This window comes from Globicephala melas, chromosome 17, assembly GCF_963455315.2.
Source record: "Globicephala melas chromosome 17, mGloMel1.2, whole genome shotgun sequence".
Classification (NCBI taxonomy): domain Eukaryota; kingdom Metazoa; phylum Chordata; class Mammalia; order Artiodactyla; family Delphinidae; genus Globicephala; species Globicephala melas.
The window spans coordinates 77,097,966-77,121,133 of record NC_083330.1 but is presented as its reverse complement, the minus strand read 5'-3'; the positions used below and the strand labels follow the sequence as shown (position 1 = coordinate 77,121,133).

At 47.0% G+C, this 23,168-nt stretch overlaps 1 protein-coding gene across 23 annotated transcripts in view; it reads left to right on the top strand.

Annotated features, from left to right (window-relative positions):
• PTK2 (protein tyrosine kinase 2) overlaps positions 1–23,168 on the top strand; it is a 254,311-nt gene that overhangs the window by 204,067 nt on the left and 27,076 nt on the right. For 22 of the 23 annotated variants that reach the window (XM_060287148.2, XM_060287149.2, XM_060287147.2 and 19 more), the window contains 4 exons: positions 12,538–12,649; positions 18,810–18,896; positions 20,396–20,533; positions 21,245–21,376. In XM_060287148.2, coding sequence (XP_060143131.1) covers positions 12,538–12,649; positions 18,810–18,896; positions 20,396–20,533; positions 21,245–21,376 — 469 coding nt within the window. Of the gene's footprint in view, positions 1–11,861; positions 12,007–12,537; positions 12,650–18,809; positions 18,897–20,395; positions 20,534–21,244; positions 21,377–23,168 lie in introns of those variants that run through there. The other variant, XM_060287160.2, reaches the window with a different exon arrangement.

Here is a 23,168-nt window from a genome sequence, read left to right as displayed (position 1 = left end):
AAACCTGTTTCTTGGGCAAACGTAATTACTTCTTTATGGATTTGTATTTATTTATACATTGTTAGAGCCTTAAGAAGATTATGTCTTCAGGTCTTAATAAACTTCAAATTGTGATCAGGTGTCTCTGCCCTGACTGCTGACCAACGTGGCACAGCCCACAGGCTCTGCGTGGTCTAGTCCCCGCCCACTCCCCAGTCTCGCCTCACACCATCCCTTCCTCTGCTCCAGAGGCACCCGGCGCCTCTGCCTTCCCCCGCTTGCCCGCAGGGCGCTTCTCTTCAGTCTTTGGAGCCCAGCTCAGGGTTGCCTCCTGCAGGAAGCCTGCCTCATCTGCCCCACCCCCAAAGAGCTAGCCCCTCCTATGGTACCTCTTCAGCGCTCTGTTGTTACAGCTCAGCATCCACGTTACCTGTTCAGCTGCCGTCTTGTGACTCCTACTTTCTAATGGCGTGCCAGACGCCATTAGACCCAAACCTCCAGCTGCCCCCAGTCCCCTGGCAGGAACACACGGACTTCTTAGTGTGCTGGGCCGCCCCACAGGGTCTGCGCAGAGCTGACCTGCTACTGGCCAAACTCAGAGGCCTCGACAGGTGGCCCTCATCCCGTCTTGCTCATTTCTGGAGGCCTGGGGCAGAGCTTAGGACCAGCACCTGGTCAGTGCTCAGTAAACACTTGTCGAACTAAAGTCTAGATTGAGACTTAATACTTTAATCAACAAGATATTTTAGTATAATACGTAACCAACCAGCCAACGCCATGGTTTAATGTGCTGTTTCATGTTTGGAGTACTCCCCTGATTTTATTTGAGTTTTGTTATTTGCTATATTCTCGTCATTTTTCATAAAAATTACCAAATGTCAGGGTCCAAAAGCCCCCGGCAGCTCCTCTAGCCCACCCCTGTCCCCCAGCGCTTGAACCCTCTCAGCCTCCCCTCCCCTCCGGCAGCGCCACCTGCCCGGCTGACGAGTTTCCTCCAAAGAGAATGTTTCTGGGAAGGAGCAGGGCCTTAGTGAGAAGTGGGAGAGATTCGTCCAGTCAGCAGCTGTTTTGCTAAGTGTCTCCTTTGTTCTAAGCTAGGTTCTGTTGGCCCAGCAGTGAGCAAAACACAGTCCTGCCCCCAGCGTCTGAAGTCCGGCCGAGGAGGTGGGGGTCGGCACCATTGGCCGCACGGTGACACCCCTGACGCTCCCCCTCCGGGCCCGCTTCCGGGGCCTCGCGCGTGACGGCCGGCCCCTCAGGTCTTTCAAGACAGCTTTCTTCAGGCTGGAGCTCTCCAGGTTCTTAATTCTCATGCAGCTTAGTTATACCTGCTGTCCCTGTTGGAGCTGGTTTTCGAACATGCTTCATTTCGTGTTTTGCTCATACATTTTTTTGTTCCTCCTTGACCGTTGCTCAGAATCTGATACATTCTGTCCATGAAACCCCCCCTCTGATACCAGTTCCACCTGCCCGCCTCCCCGGCGCGTTCTTCCCCCTTACTCTGGGTATCCGCCGGCTTCTCTCCGCAGCCTCCTCTCCTCCGCTCAGTACTTCTCCTTGGTTGGTTGTCTTAACTGTTCCTGTGGCTTCGCTCCCCACCTCCGTCTGTCTTTAGCTTCAGTCCTGCCTTTTCCCACAAGTCCCAGACCTGTGTCTTCAGTTGGAGGACATCGTGTTTATCCTGAAGCAAAGCCGTTACCGTCTCCTCTTGCCTGCCTCTTGCCCCTCAGCTTGTGTAGGTTACAGTGGGGCCTTTGTCTCCACCTGCCTCTGGGAGCCATCAGTAACTCCTCGCCCGCCTGTGCCAGCTGGCCAGCCGGAGCATCCTCACCTCAGGGTCTTCAGACCCACTCCCTCCTCCCAGGTCTCCTTGCCACCCCGCCCCCGGCCCGCATACTTCATCAGTCAGTCTTACCAAACATGTCGAAGTGGGAGAGTAACTCCCTTGCTCAAGACAACTTTCAGTGGGTTCCTGGCACCCCCGGTGTTAGTTTGAGGCTTCCAGAGTAGCACTTAAGGCTCCTTGAGTTACGGCCAGTGTCTTTCCATCCCTTTCTCACACTGTGGCCAAACTGACCACACGCCTCCGCCAGGAAGGCCTCCTCTGCACCTGCTGAAATCAGCCCTACTGTCTTCCTCAGCCTCTTTCCCTGCTCCGCCCGTGGGCTGTCCAGAACTCTTGCTTCTTCTGGCCGTGCCCGCCCTGTGGGCCGCAGATGGCCACATCCCGGTCCAGTCAGCTCCACAAACACTGAGCACCACGTAGCTGGGCCTGGTGCTGGTCACTGGGCAAGAGAACCCAACACTTTTCCTGCCCTCGAGGAGCTCACAGTCTAGTACGTCTCATCCCCTACTAGACTGAAGCTCCTTGAGGACAGGGATCGTCATACTCACCTCGGTGTTGCCCACACCCCAGGCCAGGAGCTGGACCCCGTGAGGACCAGACGGCTGCTGAGTTCACGCTTAGCTCTCACAAAACTCATGCTGACACTGGCCGGAGGACTGTTGCATTAAGGTGGAGCAGCTCCAAAAACTGTCCCAGGTGAAGGCTTAGAACTAAATATAATTATTTTATACACACACACGTATAAAAACATCATGTACCTATTTATAGACGCTTTCTTGTGAACAATTAGTCCAGATTATTGACCATTAGTTTGTTCTGTCTGTTTTGTGTTAGTCAGAAATGGAGTTGAACTTTGTATTTGGAACATGTAGAACATGGCTACCAAATAAGCCAAATAAAACGTAACTTCATAATATACTAGCCGCTTGGGCACCTATGTGTAACAGTGTCTCACAAGTAATCAAACACGTTCTTTATTGAGTTTTTAAAAATGGTTATTATATCCAAGATTCTAACAAAGTAATAAATTTTGGATAGCCCTTACCCCAGGGCACCTAAAAATGTTCCCAGATCCCATTCTCCTTGTCTATCTAAAGAGAAAATGCTGCAGATAGACTCAGTTTATTGTGGGCTCCACTCATCTTTGGCTGGACCACGTCTTGTTTCTCCTGTATCGTAAGTTAAGAAAAGTGGCTCTCGGTGACTCTTGTTAGGCAGAGGGTTGTACTGGGATGGGTCGGCCTCTGTGACCACAGGACCTGTCCTCCTGCCATCCTGTGTCCTTATTCATAGATGTGCCTCATTGAGGAGAATGAGATTAACCTCTGGGCAGCCTAGTAGCAAGTGTGAGAAATTCCTCAATAGGAAATTTCTCATAACATGAGCTCTAGCATTTCATACTGTGTGACTGACAGGTTATAAGAGTGCACTAAATATTTTTTGAATGAAAAGTCATTTAATCCCTAGCTAGTCAGTTAATTCTTTGGTAGATACTGTGGCGAGGAGACCGCAGTAAAACCCCTTGAGTATTTGCCCCTTTGGAGTTTATGTTCAAAGATAGCGTTTCCCAGCAGTGCTCTGTGTCATTAAGGTGTTTGTGCCATTATAGGAAAAGATTGTCAGTTTTATCTCAGGGGAACATTTTAAGTTAACGTGTGGCCTATTAAATCCCTTTTAGACAAATGAGGGTAATAAATAAAATTTTGATTTAAATTTTGTACCCTAATTTTTGTATTTTTCTAACTTTTTATTGACATGCAAAGATGTGAACATATAAACATGCCAAGAAGTAAACAGCTCACTGAATTTTCACAAATTGGGCCCATTCCTGTAACCAGCATCTAGAACAAGAAAACAGCACTGCCTTCACCCCAGAGACCCACGAGAGGCCCCTTTTCCAATTACTATTCCCCCTCCAGGGATAACCACTCACCATAGACTGGCTCTGCCTGGTTTTGGACTTCATGTAAACGCTGTAATGCAGTGTGTACTTTTTTGTTCATGGTTTATTTTGCTCAGCGTTTAGTGTGAGATCACCCATGTTACTCGGGTAGTTGGACTTCACTCTCGTTGCTGTATGTGTCCCATTTGTGTATATACCATAGTTTATCCCTTCTACTATTGGTGGAAATTCAGATGCTTTTCATCTTGGGGCTCTCAAGACTGCTGCTGTAGGGACATAACAGAAGTGTCATTGGGTGAGCATGTGTACAGGAATGTCTGGTGGATGCGTATTCAGGCGTCCGCAGGTGGGCGCGGCTTTAGCTTTATGTACTGATAGCGCCTGTTTTCCAAGGTGGATGCACCAGTGCGGTGTCTCCAGCAGGGCCGAAAGCTCCTGTTGCTCCAGCCGTAGTCTTTAACCCTTTGGAAATCGATCCTTGTCTCTAAGCATGCCGTTTTCACGTATGAAGGGCGGGTTAGAGAGAGAAAACATAACGTAAGTGGTATGGAAACAATTTACCTGAGGTTTTCCATTCTAAAGATCACTGACTTAGTAAGTGTCTGCCTGGAAGGCCCTCTGACCCTGAGCGCTTTAGGAAGCCCTTTGGACCAAAAGCATGCTCACTAGGAGCCAGTCTCCATCCTCTGCCGTCAACCTCAGAAATTACAGCATTGAAAACCAGCACTGACTGACTGCTTTCTGCTGCCACACCTGTGCCGTGAACTGTCACACATTATTTCATCTGAATCTTCACGGTCCTGGGAGATGTAGGTAATATTGTCATCATCAGTTTACAAATGGGGAAACGGAAACTGAGGTTAGGCAGTTGAGTGCTGGGGTCACAGAGCTGGGATTCAAGGCAAGCTCATCTGAGTCCAGGACACAAGCTGTCGACTGTCACGCCCTACGCTTTGTTTGAGCCATGGCTAGACGTTAGTCAGTGCTCTGATTATGATTTCAACTAGTGGGCAAGTTGTTAATATTGTTCAGTTAAAAAAGAAAAAGAAGAAAGAAAAGGGAAAAATACCATACTGTTACAAGGAATTCCTGCAGCTGGTTCTCTTACATTTGCTTGAGTGTCAACCAGAGAAAGTCCCCCAACAGAATGGCAGTGTCTCTGGCTTCGGCACAGAGGCCCCCACCCAAGGGTTTTGATGGGTGACATAGTTTCCACGTGTTATCACTGTTTTGCTGTCACATCTTGAGTGTGTTGCATTTGGCTGCTGTGGCCCTCTGTAATCCCAGAGTTAGTGGCAAGCAGTTGTGGAAGTTTTCGGCGAGGCTGAGTCTCTCGAGGGGTACAAGCCACGCCAGTGTGCGTCGGCCGGCGTCCGCACTTGCCTGCTGTGTACTCGTCCTGTACCCGTAATACGTAGCCTTGTCTCCAGCTTGGGTCTGGGGGGAGTTGTGGATGTTGTTTGCTTGTTATTATAACCTGATATCGTCGTGTTTGCTTCTTAACTTTATCATACAAAGCTGGCCGTTGAGAAATCTCTTTGACCTAAGTTGACCTTGGGTGAGTGACTTAGCCTCCCTGGGAGAGCAGAATCACAAATCCTACCTGTCCTCTAGTTTTCAGGATTAAATAAAATCATCTAAAATGCATTTAGTTTTCATGCTCGTGGTGGGTACACACACTTGTGGCTGCTCTGGTAGTAGCAGTAGAAACAAAGCTTTTTCTGAAGATCCGCAAGGGACCTGGAGGTCTTAGGTACAGAAAGTGATCAGTTACTGTTTAAAAAAAAAAAACTGGTTCTTCAAATGTGAAAAGGGTAGCTATTATTATCCAGATACCAAAATGAAAGGCACATCTTTTTGACATTTTGTAGATGTCTTATGGACATCTTGTACAGGCTTTTTTTTTTTGAGTCCTTTTTGATTCTTCATTTATCCTAAAATGTGAACTCTAGATTAAAAACTCTAGATTTGATTAATAACATGAGGTTACTTGTGCTTCTTCGCTGTGCTTTTAAAGTGGTTTTGTATCTGCTCCCCAAATTCCTTTCAAAGGTGGTGTCTAAATTCCTCCTTAGTCATCATGTCGGCATTTTCCTTCTCACTGCCGTCCTGTTGGGTCTTGGTGTCATCTAGAAGAGTAACCTGTTTCTCAGTTACCCCTGTATTTACATCTTAAAATGTTTGTTTGGTTTGGGACCTTAGTCTTCCCGGTAATAAAAAGTAAATAGTAAATCTAAATTCCATGGGAATTTAATGTAAAATTTAAATTGTTTCCACTAAAATTTATGTCATAACTGTTTCTTACCTGCGGGTTGCTCTTGCCCTTCGTTGGACGACCCCCCCCCCCCCCCCGCACACAGATGTTCAGACCTTTACAGGTGCATCTCTACTTTAGCTTCACCTCCAGAATTTGGTTTTATGTGAAGTAAACAAATTTCCAGCGAGATTTAAACTTAAATTTCATAAAAATTAGTCCTTTATACTTACATGGCTTCACAGGTCATTTTCACGTGATTACCTTACTGATTTCACAATAATTCTTAAGGGTGAGATACTGTTGCCCTTTTCACTTCAGGAACTTGAGGCTCAGAAAAACCCTATGACTTGCCCGGATTGTGCAGCTGACAAAGGGTGGATCCAAGACCCTGGGCCCTTTTCTCCGAAGTCCAGGACCACTGCTTTTCTCGGTCTCTTTACCACCGTATGCCGCCCCCCACTGAATGGGTTGCTGGCTGCCTCCACCCCCTGTACCTCCCCACGCTCTGCTCACTTCCCCTCCCTTGTCTTATTTGTAAGAGAGGACTTTGACTAGATGAAGTTCACACTTCAGCTGTAATTCACATATTTACTATTTGAAGGTTGCCCTCAGAACCCACAGTGAAATCCTCAGACTCATCCGGTAGCTGCTGTAATTCCTTCCCTTCAGTCCTGTTTCTGGCACCATTTTCCTTCTCTCTCTAGTTGTTCTTCATTCCCCTTCCCTAAATTTTGTCTCCAGGGTTATTATCCCTGAAAACATGGGGGAAAAGTGGAGTAGACATGAATGTCTGTCCTCCCCTCTGGACAGTGAAGGACCAGAGGCTGTAGGTGGCCCATCCCTCTTCAGATTACAGAGGGACATGGCGCCAAGGTTGATGCAGGGATGCAGGGAACGAGTGAAGCAGCGCTGGCTCCGTCTCAGCCCAGTCTCTGGGCACCTGAGCTTAGATGGGAGGGAGCAGCAGCCCCCGTGGCAGCGGGTCGGTTCTCAGTGAAGAGAGTTTGGCGCTGAGAAGCCACTGGCTTACCTTCTGCACCTCTTCCTCTCAACTCCCCAAATTTGCATTTTAGAAATACCTTTTGCATTATATTTTTGGTGATTGCCTCAAGTATTACATTATACATCTTTAACTTTGCACCATCTACTTAGAGTTAATAATTGTATTTCACTTAAAATGTGGAAACTTCATTTACCACCACCTTAGTCCTTTTTGTTCTAGATGTCGTGTGTATTATATTCATATATGACAGTAACCTCATAAAATAAGATTACACTTTATGTTTTTAATAGTATTCTTAGGAAAGTAAGGGGAAAATCTTTTATATTTAACCCCATACAGTGCTCTTTATTCTTCCCTAAAGATCTTTCTTCCATTTGGTTTTCCCATCTGTCTGAAAAACTTCTTTAACATTTCTTGTGGTGTGGGCCTGTTGATTAGTTTTGGGTTTTTTTTTTTTTAATCTGAAAATGAATTGAACTTCATTACACTGGATATAGAACTCTGAGTTGACAGCATTTTTCTTTTTCTTTTTTTTCTTTCTTTCTTTCAGCACCTTAAAGCTTTCTTTCGTTATCTTCTGGCCTCTGTTATTTCTAATGAGAAGTCACTGGCCTTTTAAATTATTACTCTTCTGTATGTAAAGTGTCATTTTTTCTGGCTTCTTCCATGATTTCATCTTTGGTTTTCAGCAGTTTATAACGAGGATGTGCTTGGGTGTGGTTTTTGTTGTATTGATCATGTTTGGGCTTCACTGAACCTCTTGAATCTGTAAATGTATGTCCTTGACCATTATTTCTTCAGATATTTTTTCCGCTCCATTTTCTCTCTTCTAAAACTCCAGTTCCATGTATGTTAAATCTTTTGATAGTGTCCTTCAGGTTCCAGGGGCTCTGTTCTTTCTCTGTTTTCCCCCAGTCTTTTTTCTCTAAGTTCTTCAGATTGGATAATTTTTATTGATTTATCTTCAATTTTCCTGACTCTTCTCTCACCTCCATCCCACTGATCGTCCAATCCTGTGGAGATTTTATTTCAGATACTTTATTTTTCATTAGGAATTTTCATTTGGCTCTTTTTTATACCTTTAGTTTCTCTGCTGGTGTTTCCTATCTTTTCATTAACTATGACCAAATTTTCCTTTATGTCTTTGAATATAATAATAGCTCTTCAAAGTCCTTGCTTGCTAATTACAACTTCTGAGTCACCATTGGAGTCAGCTTCCTTTAGATTTCTTTTCCTCTTGAAAATGGATTACATTTTAATGTTTATTTGTACATCAAGTGATTTTAGATTATGTTGTGGACATTGTGACTGATAGGTTGCAGAAACTCTGGATTCAGTATTATTCCTCTGAAGAGTGGTTGGTTGGTTGGTTGGTTGGTTTTAGCAGGCAGCTAACTTGGCAGGTCTCACATTGCAAACTCCCTCCATTCTGTGAGCTCGAATCCCGATTCAGCTAAGTTCAGCCTCAGCTGGGCTGCCTGGAGCCTGCCCTGTATGTGCATAGTACAGGGGTCAGCTAGTGATTCAGGCAGAATTTATACTCAGAATTTGAGGTACCCCTCCGTGGCTTTCTTCTTCCTGGGATTTCCCCCCTCACTTTCCACCAGCTGTGGTGACCCAAATTCAGTCCTCTGGCTCTTCAAACCAGTAAGACTGGGGCTGTCTTTCTGGCTAGTGGCCATTAAACTGGGGACTCACCCAGTGCCGTTCCTTTCCTCCCGGTGGCAGCTTCCTCCAGAGCCTAACTGCTTTGTGCTGTCACAGGGCTGTTTCTTCTGTCCTAGTCCATAGTTGCCGTCTGCAAGAGGATTGGTCAAATAGGAGCTTCTCGAACTTGCCAGAAATACAGAGAGGTCACCGTTCTAAAGTAAGATTTTAGTAGAAATCACTTTTTTTCAAATAATTTTGAGATGTGTAACACCATAACCAAACAGAAGTGCGTTATTTCCTGCAGTTTGAGATACGTAATAAGTAAAGAGAGATGCAGTTTTGTATTCGTGAAGCGATACGTTCGGTCTGCTGTGCGTGTTTATAAGAGAAGAAGGAGGGAGGCGTGTGCTGCAACACTGGTCACTGCCCACTGCAGAGGTGCCGTCCCAGCTTTGTCTCAAGCCTTGTTTTCTACAAAGATACCAAGGGGGGTTGTTGAAGGGTCAGCTCCATTCCTTTGTGGTGAGGCGATGTTGGGTACTTAGAAGAGATCGTGTTTCAAAGCTGGCATTCCCATGAACTTGCCAGAACAAGCCATTTCCCTCGTGGCTTTTTTGTTCATCCAGTTTCTTGCTGCTCTTTCTCTGGATGTTTTTCAAATTAGCCTAAGTAGCTATGAATCCAGACTGATTTTCTGTCCAAAGCAAATTTTGTGATGTCATCATAAAATTATTATGTTTAGGTGATCAAAGTCCAATCTTTTTTAAAAAAGTTTTTCAAGCATAGAAGAAATGTAGTTTCGAAGAAAAGAATAGTATTACTATAATCATTCTCAGGAAAAAATGCTACAGAAATGAAATACATTTAAAAAAAATAAGGCGGGTAAAAGTACAGAACTAGATAGCATTTACTTAAAAGTCTTACTGGTTTTTTTCACCTACTTTATTTCTCCATCCTAACAGTGGATAGGACAGGCAGTATCATTCTCATTTATGAAGGAGGACACAAGTTGAAATGGGCCCAGCTGCCCAGCTCAGAAGGTGCTGCTCATAGCTGGTGCCCTTTCTGCTGGGACAGCGGGAACAGCTGGTCACCCACTTGGACTGATCGCCCCTGTCTACTCTAAATCTTGTCCGTGTTGGAGATTTTCTTCTGAATCTTAGCTTGGTACTGGAAACGAAGACGCTATTAGACCACTTTATTGCTCTCCATGAAAATACCTTAGAAGTAAGATCACATCTTGTTGCTCCAGAACGGAAATTTAATGAGCCCTCTCCATCAGCTTGCGGAGCCCGGGAGACCAGGTTCCACAGGGAGTGCCACAGGCCGGGAAAGGTCAACGCGTGCTTGCAAGTTTTTTTGTCCTTTACTGTGTGAATTGATTACTTTGATGACTTTTTCTCCTAAAGTGAGGGAAGTAGTGATAAAAAATAAAACTAACGTTAAATAAATACTCCTTTCCCCTCTTCCCAGTTCTCTTCCTAGATGGGGCTCGTGGATAAACAAAGAATGATTCTTACATGTTCTAACGTTTGTTAAATGAAAAGTCTTATGAGCTCTTATAGTTTTTTCTCTGGTGAGTTTGAGACTTAGAAACCACCATCCCAGGAAGAAGCATGAGGGCTCATTGCCAGTTCACATTAGGCAGCTAAAAGCTTTCAAACAGAATGTATTGCTACTAAAAATACTTGGACTTTGGGAAAATATGTTTAAATTTGACCTCCTTGACACTCTGCACATTCCAGTGTTTTGCTCTGGGTTCCTCAGCAGCTGTAAAGAGGAAAGTTCAGAACTGTCTCCATGGGCACTCTTACACCATCTATGGAAGAGCCTTCCCATCGTAAAAACAGATACTCCAGGAGTTATTTATGTTCTGCACTACTGTGAGCAACAAGTTATGCTTTCTCCACAGCGTTTTGACATGTTAGTTTTTGGTATGATACTGAGGAACTCGCTTCCCGGTTACCCCTGCGTTCCGTGTTCAGTGGTAGCAGGTGATGAAGGGCCGAGAGGGAGGCTTCAGACAGTGAATCAGTGGGTCAGAGGACAGTGAGTGTGGGCGGAGGGTCAGGGCAGGTGGAGCCCAAGAGGGTCTCCTTATGCAAGGGCCCTCCCATGACCTATCTGGAGGTGTTTGTGGGGAGCAGTAACCTTCAGGTCAGGGTGGCCTAGTTCACAAAACAGCCCATGTGAAATAAATTGCCTTCGTGAGACCTATTTAAAATAAGTCCCATTGCCTTAAAGAACCCATCACGCTTGGCCTCCTCATAGCTTGCCTTTGTTTTAATGATTTGAAGAAGTTAGAAATAAGGACGATTTTTTTTACTTGATTTTTTTCCTGATTGTTATGGACTTTTCAGTTGTTTAAAACTACGCAATTTTTGGAAATTCTGACTTGGAGTCTGTTACTTGTTTTGAGGGCCAGGTGATTGAGAGCGGGGCGCTGAGAAGCTCCTAATCGGAGGCAGCCCTCTCTCAGGCCAGGGGTCTGTCTGAACCCCTGCTCCCAGCGGCCACCCTCCCGGCAGCCTGCACCCGTCCCCTGTGAGGCACGGGGAGGTGGTGACCGGTCTTCCTCACCAGCCAGTGCACGTGCTCGGCTGATGGTGGCTTCGCTCTCCTGTCATCACTAAGGCAGACTGTGGTCCGGGGTCTGTGCTAGTTCTGGGTGCGTGGAAAGCGGCAGCTCTCAGCCCATTGTGGGCAAAGGCCAAGCAAACAGGCTGTCGCACGCACTTGACCTGTGAATCGTGGGACCTGGGGCCAGGTTCCCAACAGCGCTGGCTCAGCGTGCATCTGGCCAGCCTCGAGGGTGCCGCCAGAGCCTGCACTGTTGTTAAAGTGTTGTGCTATTCACTCAGCCATGACCGTCTAGACGGAGTGAGAAGAAAAACGAAATCATATTTTGAGGAGGGGGTTGCTTTTCTTTAAAGTGCTAATGTGGTCATGGAGGGAAACGTTCCCTTTCCTTAAAAAACAAAACAAAACAAAACTCCCATCTGTAGTAAGGGCTTGCTGACTCAGGGCAGTTACGAGTTGAATTCTGTGTGTCCTCTGCTGCTGTAAATTGCATGAGTGCAGCTGCGTGAGAAACAGCCTGCCCTCGCCTCCAGGCAGCAGGAATGTCTCCTGGAAACAGTCGAGCCGAGCCGGATTCCCAGATTAGAAAGAAAGGCTCTGGGGCCGCTGACCTCACTCTCTCATGAGCTGCTGGCGCTGGGAGGTTCTCTGCTGCCCTCCACCAGGAGGCTGGGACTGGGAAGCCCCAGGACGCGGCGGCGGGGCGGCGGGCGGGCGGGCAGCAGAGGGCGGTGGCCGCTCCCGCGATGGCCCAGAGCCCAGGTGCGGAGCCCTGAGCGGCCCGGCGGGTAAGTAGCCGCGTGACCCGATGTGGAGCTGCCAGTTTCAAGCCGGCAGGAGTTTCAGAAGTGCTTGTAGATACTGTTGCATTTCCTTCCTTCCTGATGAGGCAAAGTGCTGGTTAAAGTGAAAGTTGGTAGGAGGTCGTGAGCAGTGTGGGGAGCGTTGGGCCGCATGGCTGTTTGGTCGGTTGTTGTGCTGCTGTGGTGGCACTGTGAGGGCTGGGTCTGTGCTGTGTGGAGCGCTGCTCGGGATTTGCTCAGGGGAACTCTGCTGCTTAAAGGAAACTGGCGTTCAGACCATCCATCCTGCCCCCCCCCCCCCCCCCCCGTTGGTTTCCCAGCTCCTCCTTGTGTTGCCAGCTGCCCTTCCCTTACCTGAGGCTGTGCCCCTTGCATCAAGGCCATTCTGGAATCCTTTTGTGAAGTTAGAAACCCGATCCTCTTTCCCGCGGGGCTCCTCGGGTCGTCAGGGTGGGGTCTGGTGTGTGCGAGCTCCCCCCTTGTCAGCTCTCCTTACATACTGTGTTGTCTCTCTAGCACAATCCTGGAGGAAGAGAAGGTCCAGCAAGAAGAACGGATGAGGATGGAGTCCAGAAGGCAGGTCACAGTGTCCTGGGACTCTGGAGGGTCCGACGAAGCACCACCCAAGGTAGCAAAGGCCCCCAGCCCGTCTGGCATCATGCCTGCTAACTTGTGCGGTTTATGCTGTAGGCAGCAGCTGCCTGTGGGGAGAAAACCAAATAGCGGGTTATTCTAAGAGGAATCACTGCAACTTCTGTTCCTTGTTCGCCCCGCCGCATACCACCCCAACGTGCACCCGGTTCCCTAATTTGCGTTGCAGCTCTGAGCTGTTCGAAATCATGAGTGATTGGATTAGGCCTGACCTTCCAATCCCCCCCACCCCCCGCCACCGCTCCCATCATCAGACTTAACTGAGCACGCCCTGCTCGGGGAGGTTTCTCTCTGCTGGTGTCAGGGACCTTCCTGATGACCAGACAGACTATAACCAAGCCGAGAATGCTTTACGTTTTGCTTTATTTTGAAAGGAGTCAGCTTCCACCTGACCCGGTCCTTTTGGGTTTGGTTTGGTTTGGTTTTGCTGAGAACCTGGTGCACATTTTCTGCCTTTCCTCATCTGTGGCGGTGGCTGGGTTGTCAGCGTGGGGAGGTCTGCCAGCAGCACCCCAGCCCTGCCCTGCGTCCTCCTGGCCTTCCGCAGGCGGCCAGAGCCTTCCCCTCTTGTTCAGCTGGGCTGGAGCTGGACACAGTTGGCCCTTAAACACTCTCCTCAGATCAGGATTCTTTGTTCTCCTTTTGCTTTTGACAGGATAGTATTTTCACACAGTGGCTTACTTGCCGTGAATAATCCAGTTCAGATCATTTTCTGGATGGTAAATAGATGATAGGCTTTTTTGCAGTTAATAGTTACCTGCTACTTGATATTTGATTAGCTAAAAATATATTACAGGAACTATGACAATTCCTTACTTCATTGTCTTTTTGAAAAATGTTCAGAAATCTGTTCACAAAAAGTGCTATTTAAATATTGTACCCATTTTTTTTATCATGATGCCTGAAATCTGTTTTCTCGGCCATTGTTTTAAACTATTACAGTAAATATTATTACACATTGAAAGTGAACACAGGTGACTGACCCTGTTCCTCAGAATTTTAGAGATGAAGGGTTCTGTAGTCTGGCTTCCTCCACCAGTGGGAAAACTGAGGCCCAGAGAAGGAGGAGGGCCTGTGGTCCGTTCTGTCGGCGTTACTATGGGCTGGTTCGTGCTGAGACCACAACGTTTCTCTGTCTCTCCTTGTGTTACAACAACGACGTCCCGAGCTACCCCCTGAAAAGCTGTGCACCCCAGCATCTGCGGCCTCCACCTTGTACACGGGTGTGCCCGTTTCCTCACTGACTACTGTGCAAGGGTGCAGCACCGGAGAGCCTTGAAGCTAATTTCTCAGGCCTGGAAACCAGGTGGATCTGTTCACAGGTGGCTCTGATGACCAGGTGGATTATCTGCCTGTTCCCAGCCTCACTTTCCTCATCTGTGAAGTGAGGGTACTAGTGTTCCCCACCTCTTAGGGGTGTTGTGAAGACCAAATGAGATAATGCATTCACAGCACTTTTTTTAGTCACAGGAGTGTAAGGAGCTCTACATAGTTGGTGATTGGCACAAATGATGTGCCAATGCTGTGCACAGCTTTCCCCTAAAACTCACAGAATTAACCCTTTCCATCTAAACGTGATTACGTATCTCAATCTGTATGATTTTTAATAATTTTCATGTGGCTGAGTTTTGAAGGCTGTGATATTAAGTTCATGGGCGGAGATGGAGTGGTTAGGCTTCTTTGTTTACAGAGCAAAGGTGAGTTCTGCTTAAATTTTTAAATATCCTCACATTTCTTTCTTTAGGATGTTTTCAACGTGTATATTTTAAGGCTCTTTTCTGTAGTCAGAGATGGTTCTACCCTTCAGAGTGGGTCAGCAGACTATACCCCACTGCCTGTTTCTGTTGATGAACATTTTATTGCATGAACTGCCCCCTTGGCTTGTGTGTTGTCCATGGCTGGGTACCCCCTACACAGACGGACTTGAGTGGTTCCGTTACAGTATGGCTCAAAAAGATGAAAATATTTACTCTTTGGGAATTCCCTGGCGGTCCAGTGGTTAGGACTTTCCCCTAACTGAGAACTGAGAACCCCCTTGGCTTTCACTGCTGAGGGTGCAGGTTCAATCCCTGGTCAGGGAACTAAGATCCCACAAGCTGCACGGCGCAACCAAATAAATAAAATATTTACTCTTTGATCCCGAATTAAAAGGTTGGCAGCCCCCAGATTTTAAAAAAAATTTTTTTTAATTAATTAATTTATCTTTGGCTGCATTGGTCTTCGTTGCTGTGTGCGGGCTTTCTCTAGTTGCGGCGAGCAGGGGCTACTCTTCCTTGCGGTGTGCAGGCTTTACCTTGCGGTGGCTTCTCTTGTTGTGGAGCACGGACTCTAGGCGCACGGGCTTCAGTAGATGCGGCATGTGGGCTCAGTAGTTGTGACTTGCAGGCTCTAGAGCGCAGGCTCAGTAGTTGTGGCGCACGGGCTTAGTTGCTCCGCGGCACGTGGGATCTTCCCGGACAAGGGCTCAAACCCGTGTCGCCTGCATTGGCAGGTGGATTCTTAACCACTGCGCCACCAGGGAAGTCCCCAGATTAAAATTTTAATGGATAGAGGGAATTCCCTGGCAGTCCAGTGATTAGGACTCAGGTCTTCCATTGCCAAGGGCCCAGGCTCAATCTCTGGTCAGGGAACTGAGACCCCACTAAGATCCCACAAGCTGCGCAGTGTGGCCAAAAAAAAAAAAAAAAAAAAATTAATGGGTAGAAGATCACCTACATTAGTATATATATGCAGATGCTCGATGTTTTCATTTCTAATAATGTAAATATTGGTAGATATATTCCAGATAAGTAAAGGCTTGTGGAGTCCTCAGTAATTTCTGAGAACGTAAAGGCGTCCTGAGAATAGCTGCCTCAGCATAGTGTTTCTCAGCCCTGATCAGACCCAGCATTCCATTTATATAAAAAAATATTTTATAATGCCCCGTTTACTAATCCTGAAATAAAATACATAGGTTATAAAATGACTTAATAATTTCAAGATACCAACACAGCCAAGAGACTGCGAACTGTACAAGAGAAATAAAAGTAACTTCTAATAGCATTATGCACACACCTGTATAAAATACTCGGGTATAATTACACTGGGAGGTGCGGTGGAGGAGCCAGGTGCCCACACCTGTGTGTGGTAGGCTCGCCCTGGATACAGCAGCTACACACGCAGACCCTGCAGCCACAACTGACTGTGGATCTCATTCGTCTTGATGATGTGATTTTCTAGAAGGGTGAAGAATCTTGGTAAAGTTCAAACGAAACAAAGTAAAATTGTCCATCAGTATTCACAGTAGTTGCTCTTCTGGAAAGTTCAGTGTCTGATAAACTATGCAAAATACCATTTGTGTTTGTATGTCAGACGGAGTTGGTTCTCGGTTCAGACTACGGGGCTCCTTGTTGTTGTTTTACCTGTGTAAGGTGGAGAAAGACCTGAACGTGGCACAGGCCCTGCTGTGCAGCCCCGCTGTCCCTCCCACCTGCCTGCCACCCTCAGTGCCGGGCCCTGCAGGCAGCAGGAGGGCCCTCTCGGTACCCTGGGCCCCCATCGGGGGCACTGCCATCCAGCTGAGGACCACGAGTGTAGGATGTGTTGGGTTTTCCTTTTTCTTCTTCCTCACTTGGGAGGCTTTCGACAAAAACTCCCCCAGGTCCATCGTTTGCTTCATGAAAATCCAAGTTTCTGTCTTTGAGGAGGAGATGCAGTCAGCCTGCTAAACCTTGTACTTAATAGCAGGTGACACGTCTGGATACCTCAGCCCAGCTCAGCTCATTCGATCTTTGTGGCAGCCCTGTCCCCACCTCATTCTTGAAGGCACAGTGGGCAAGTTGCCCCGGCCCGGCAGTGGCCATTTCCTGGCCTGCCCTCTTGGCCGCCACGCTGAGTCCGTACTTGTAGAGAAGGAAAACAGAACTGTTAGCAGTACGTCCGTGCTCTCCGCAGCGGGTGGCTAACAGAGTTCCATTTTGTGGTATTCTTGGTGCAGTAGTTTCGTCTTCTGTAAGACATGTTTTCATATTTTTATCTGTTATCTTTATTCTGAAATGGAACCTTACAAGTGTTACCGTTTGCTACCCATGTAAGTATTTGAGCCACTGGAGGATGTTCTGTGGAGATTTTGCCGTCTTTGATCTTTCCTTTTGTAATTCCCCTTTTCTTTGGTGAGTCACAGTGTGCTTGTCATAGAGTAGCAGCACAGCACAGCAGACTCTGGAGGCGGGCAGTTCTGCCATTACCAGCTGTGCAGCCTGTTTGCATCACCTGACCTCTCTGAGCCTCTGTTTTATCCTCTGTAAAATGAGGTGATAATACTTCCTTGTACCATTGCTCTCAGACTTCTCAGATTGTACATACGACACCTAGCTCTACACGTAGGACACATTGAGTAAAAGTTTTGTATTTTGGTTTTTTTTTTTTGAGTAAAAGTTTTTATTTTTGCCTGTGTTACTTAACCTGCCACCTCCAAAATGTAAGCCAGCAGACACAACTGTCCACCTGTCAGATAGCTGTGAATACTGTCCTAATTCCTGGGTCTGCACCCTCCCATACTTGGACTCCAGGAAGCCTTTGCCACACGACCATTGTAATGCATACATATTAACGCACACCTTTCAAACGGGCTGTTGCCACTGAAATGTCAGAGGACAGAGATAGTCAGACATTTTTGCCTCTTCCTAACCACTTGTTCAAGTGAAACCTTTAAAAATATAAATCTGAAGAGTAGTCCCTAAGGGCTTCATGGAACAAAATTGCCACCCTAGCACACGAGCAAAGCCCGTGACTCCCCCTTCATGCCCTTCCCTCTTTCGGGGGTCTTGGGGGTCCGTCCTCACGTTTAGTTAAGTTTGGAGTAGACTGCACCCGGGGGCTGAAATGCGACAGGGCTAAAGGGGTGGGGGAGGCTTCCCACCCTCAGAGGCTTAACAGGCCCGCACAGCAGGGCGGGAGCAAGTGCAGGGGTAGCTGCAGTCCACGTGCTCGGAGGAGAGCAGGGGATATGCTTCTGTGTCAGGAGGGAGAGGGAGGGGTGACACGGGAAACCCGGGACAGGAGGCGGCACGCATTCCAGGCAGAGGGGGGTGACACTGCTTCGAGACTCAGACTCACTCAGAACTTAGCCAAAGTGAAGTGTGTGTTCATCCAGGACCACCTGTGTCCCCGGGAAAGCGACACAGGCACTTCCTCCCCTGGGCTCGCTGGGCCCCAAGTCTATTTCCTTCAAGTCTGGTCTTTATTCGCCTGGAGAGCCCTGAGTTTCCACTTTGTTAAATCCCTCAGGTTTAGGAGACTTTATTGACTTCATCTTCCGTTTCAGACTAGACCGTTCTTTTTGCTCTGAACTTTAAATTCACGTGTCAAACAATGAGGATTTTAGAGCTGGAAGTGACTTCGGGGCCCCTCCAAGTCAACCCAGTTCTTTAGATGAGGAAATGGGATCCGGCTGGTTCACCCACGTGCTCCCAGCCGGTGAGGAGCAGAAAGGAAAGCCTCCAGGTTTGCATTTCCGTGATGCTGAATGGTATTGAGCATCTTCTTATGTGCTTATTGGCCATTGGTGTATCTTCTTTGGGTCTACTCAGACCTTTTGCACACTGTTTACTTAGATTATTTGTCACTTTCTTGTTGAAGTTGTAAGAGTTCTTTCTATATTCTGGATATGAATCTTATCAGATAGATGATTTGCAGATACTTTCTTCCATTCACGGGTTGTCTTTTCACTTTCTTGATGTTGTCATTTGCAACACAAAACTTTTAATTTTGATGCAGTCCAGTTTATCTTCTCTTTTCTTTTGTTGACTGAGCTTTCGGCGTCCTAAGAAACCATGGCCTAACCCAGAGGGTCACAAAGATTTACTCCTGCGTTTTCTTCTAAGAGTTTTATCGTTTTAGCTCTCACGTTTGAGTTAATTTCTATGTATGTTGTGAGGAAGGGGGGGGGTCCAGCTTCATTTTTCGCATGTGGATATCCTGTTGTCCCAGCATTATTTGTTGAAAAGACCCCATGGAAATGTCTTCACACCCTTTATCATTCTTTCCAGCTAAGCTCTTATAGAAAATTATCTTTTTCTATTCTTTTTAATAAAATGCGGATTTACCAAAATAATCAGGATACTTATTCATGTGATGCTCTGTTGATTTGTTCACAGCCCAGCAGACCTGGTTATCCTAGTCCGAGGTCCAGCGAAGGGTTTCATCCCAGCCCACAGCACATGGTACAGACCAATCACTACCAGGTATACCGTTCATTACTGTCAAAAGATGTGCTGTTTGATTCTTCAGCACATGTGGGGGTGGGGAAGGATACATTGTATATATTTATAAATTAAAACATTCATTTTTCTCATCGAACAAATAAATGATTCTCTCCCAAGCCCCACGTTTCCTTACCTTGTAAATAAGAACAGCTATGGGACATTTCCTGTAGGCCTTTTCAGCTTGAAATGCTCGTTTGATCCTTTCATGTCGTTGGTGTCATATAGGAAACTGCCTTAGATCATTTGAAATCTCTTTGTTGTGGAAATTCCTAGAAGTTCTCTGGCAGTGATATATCTCTTCTGACCAGAAATAGTCGCTGATACAGCATTTTATGTTTAGTAGAGTTTTTTTTTTTTTTAGTAGAGTTTTTTATTAAAATATTTTCATTCAAATAAGGTGTGAGAACTACCTGTACATCTTATTTGAAAGTTTAGTAATTACATATCGTCAGTATGGGGTTTTGGTATGAATCAGTGCCTAGAGACCTAACAGATGCTTGGAAGCTTTGCTGAAGGGAATTTGGAATATGGATGTGGCTGTGCTTTATCTCATTTGAAAAGTAGCTGCCAGCCCTGGCTGCCCAGAACCAGCCTAATGAGTTAGGGAAACAGATACTGATGCCTTGTCTCTCTTTCTCTTGATGGAGGGAGAACCATGTAAAGAAATTCCTCTCACTTTCCTTCTGCCTTGAAATTTTTCTCCATGTCCAGCTCAATGTTTTTCTCTGCCTTTGAGATCATTGGTAGACTGTGAAGGCCTGCCTTCTGTCACCATCCACGCTGGTTCACTAGAGGACAAGCATTTGGGGGTGGGGTCTTGTTTGTTCTTTGCTGGTGGAGTAGTAGTGAGTTGGGCAGGAAAGGGACTTGTAGAGAGATGGCTTAACCATGTTTATGGCCCATTGCTTTTACATCCGAGGATGGTCTGCTCTCAGCACTGTAATAAGTGTAGAATTCCAAAGTGAAGAATTTCTGGTTTCCTAGTGTCTGTTTGCACTAGCTGTCGACTGTGGCCATAACAGACCGCCTTTCTCGAGGCTGCAGTTGAGTCCATTTCCTCGCCTTTACCGGCTTCTAGAGGCACCTGCATTCCTTGGCTCGTGGCCCGTTCCTCCACTTCAAAGCCCAAGTATCTCTCTGACTGTTCTTCAGTAGCCACACCCCCTTTCTCTCCCCTCTGCTTCCCTCTTGCATTTTTAGGGACGCTTATGATCACGTTGGGTCCACTCAGATCGTCCAGGTTAATCTCCCCACCTAATGATTCCTAATTGATAATCACATCTGCACAGTCCCTTTGGCATATAAGCTACCATATTCACACAGGTCCCAGGGATTAGGGCGTGGACGAGCTTGAGGAGCCGTTATTCTGCTGCCACATATTCTCTATAATCTCAGTTACTTCCTTTCACGTGGAAAGCAGAACTGTGCAGAAGTCGTACTGCGTCAGACCCTGACCTGGCCGCTTCACTCACCCGCAGGTCTCTGGCTACCCTGGCTCACATGGAATCACAGCCGTGGCTGGCAGCATCTACCCAGGTCAGGCATCTCTTTTGGACCAAACGGATTCGTGGAATCACAGACCACAGGAGATACCGATGTGGCAGCCCAACGTGGAGGTAAATTGGATGTTCTTGGGCTTTGCTTTGTTAACTGATGAGGCTGTGCCCAAGGTACAGGATTTCTAAATCCTGAGATGTGTCAGTTTAGATGCCCTCACTCTAAGATCACATGCTCTCTGGGTCTGAGAATCTTCACTCAACGATGGAGAGATGCTGCCATCATTAGCCCATTCATTTGAAAAGCAGGGCCTACATGAGGCCAAGGAACAGACAGCCTCCAGCTCTGCGGACCGTGTGAATTTTTACTGAATTTTCTTGGTAAAACCAAGAACCACTCCTATAATATTAAAAATCATTTCTTTGAATCCAAGAACATCTGTAGTTGTCTGCTCTTAAGCTCTTTTCCTTGGAGTGCACGTGCTTTATACTCTGTACTATGCGTGTGTCGTATTTAATCCTCCTCCCATTATTTTACGTCCAGATTGTTTCCACTTTTTCGCTCTAACTAATGATGCATTCTCTGCCCCATATCTTGGATTACTTATTTAGAGTAGGTCCCTGCAAGTGAACCATTGTATGCGTTTTAAAGCTGTTTCACGCACGGTAACTTGTAACCCCCAGAAAATTTGCTCCCGCCGGCAGAGTAGAAGAGACGCTACTTCCACCACGCTTGCTGTTTTGCTTAATTGTTTGGAAAGACACACAGAAAGAAAAGTAAGAGCCTCACACACAGACTTCTGAGAGTGGACCTTTTCACTCCTCCTCCAGGACTCTGCAACACTGGACCTGCGTGGCATCGGGCAGGTGTTGCCGACCCACCTGATGGAGGAGCGGCTGATCCGGCAGCAGCAGGAGATGGAAGAGGACCAGCGCTGGCTGGAGAAGGAGGAGAGGTTTCTGGTAACTGAGTCTCAGAAAGTCCTTGCACCCCTAAGCCTCTGGAGTTGGCTCTACTGCAGATGATGGCAAACCTCATCTGTTCCAAAGCAGGAGCCTTTGTTTTCCATCTGCTTCCTAAAACTTGCAATAGTGGGTCGTTCGCTTTTCTTGAATTACTTTTTCCGGATAAATTTCTAGGAGGTCTGTAGTAGAATCATGGGCTCAGATGTAGAACCGTTTCTGTGGTTTTGTGTTACTGCCACGTTTACACAGAAACGACTCCCACTGAAGTGTCAGCTTGCACATAAGACACTGCCTCTCGCTACTGCAGGCACATGACTAGACGGCCCGGGGGCCCCGGGCTTGCCTTCCTGGGCTCCTCTGGTTCGAGGTCTGAGAGACGCAGACCTCCTGCCACATGCCTCTGGGGTTGTGGGCAGCAAATGTCTTCCTGGGACAACTCTTGTCGACAGCCCCTCAGAAGTCCCTGGGGATAGAGGAGCGGTGACAGAGTGGCCTGTGTGTGTCACGTGGTCCTCAGCCTTAGGACCCCTCCCCTGTCACCCTGCGCAGTTACTTCAGCCTTCCTGAAGTAGCCTGAAGAGAAGAAGGCCTGGACGGAGCCAGGACTCAGAGTGCTTCCGCAAAGCCCGTACCTGGCTGGTCCAGAGCTGGTCCCTCACGCTTTGACCATAAACATCCCGAGACCACCTCTACGTCACCCTCTGTGCTGAGGGACCAGACACTGATGAGGGGATACAACGCTGTTCACGCATCTCTGGAAGTCCTACAGGCACGGAAACATTAAATCAACAACCAGTGGTTTTACGAGACAGCGGTTCATCACCTGTGATCCTGATTTCATTCTTTATACGGGGCTTTCTTTTTGAAAACTGTAGTTTCAAATTAAACAAAGCAAGCTGTGCACAAGTTCGGTGAGGCACGTTTTAACCTCCCGGGTGGCCGCTGCCCCCGCTGCAGGGGGGTGAGGGCCGTCTCGGCGCGAACGGGGGCCTGGGAGCAAGTCACACTAGGTGGAGGCACTTTCTCTCCTTTCTGTTCTTTTTCTTCTAAAATGGAGCCTGCAGACATCACACACACCCAACACTCATTTAACTGCCAGACAGGACTAATGCGCACAGCCCTGTCGCAGCTTAATGGTTAAGATCGCACAAAGTGCTTACCACGTGTCGCTCACCATCCTACATATTCCTCATACAGAAAGTCATTCAGTCTTTATAACCACCCTGTGGGGAAGAGACAGGTCCAAAATATTTTATCCGAAACTCTTGAGGGTTCTGTGTGCTACACTATTTTTTTGCTTTAGGAAGTTAATGAAGGGAATCCCCTGGCGGTCCAGTGGTTAGGACTCAGCGCTTTCACTGCCGGGGACCAGATTCAATCCCTGGTCGGGGAACTAAGATCTCGTAAGCCTTGCAGTGCGGCCAAAAAAAAAAAAAAAAGAAAGAAAATTAATGAAATATGACGCACATGCTGTATATTATGTAAGTATTCCAATAGCATACAGAGTTAAAAGCACTAACGCTCTTACAGCAAAACAAAGGTGTTCACATTACCAGGTGTAAAGACAGCCCTCACATCAGGTCAGGTCAGGTTTTGCCACAAAATTAGTTTCCTTCAAGCTTAAAAAAACAAACAAACTTACCAGTCTTTTAGTACATTTTAGATTTTGGAAACGAGGATAAAGGACAGTGTACCTATCCTTTATTACCCTCGTGTTAGAGATGAGGAAATTGCCCGAGACCACTGGGTAGCGTTGGCCGAGCCGGGGTCTTCGGTGCCCGCCACTCTG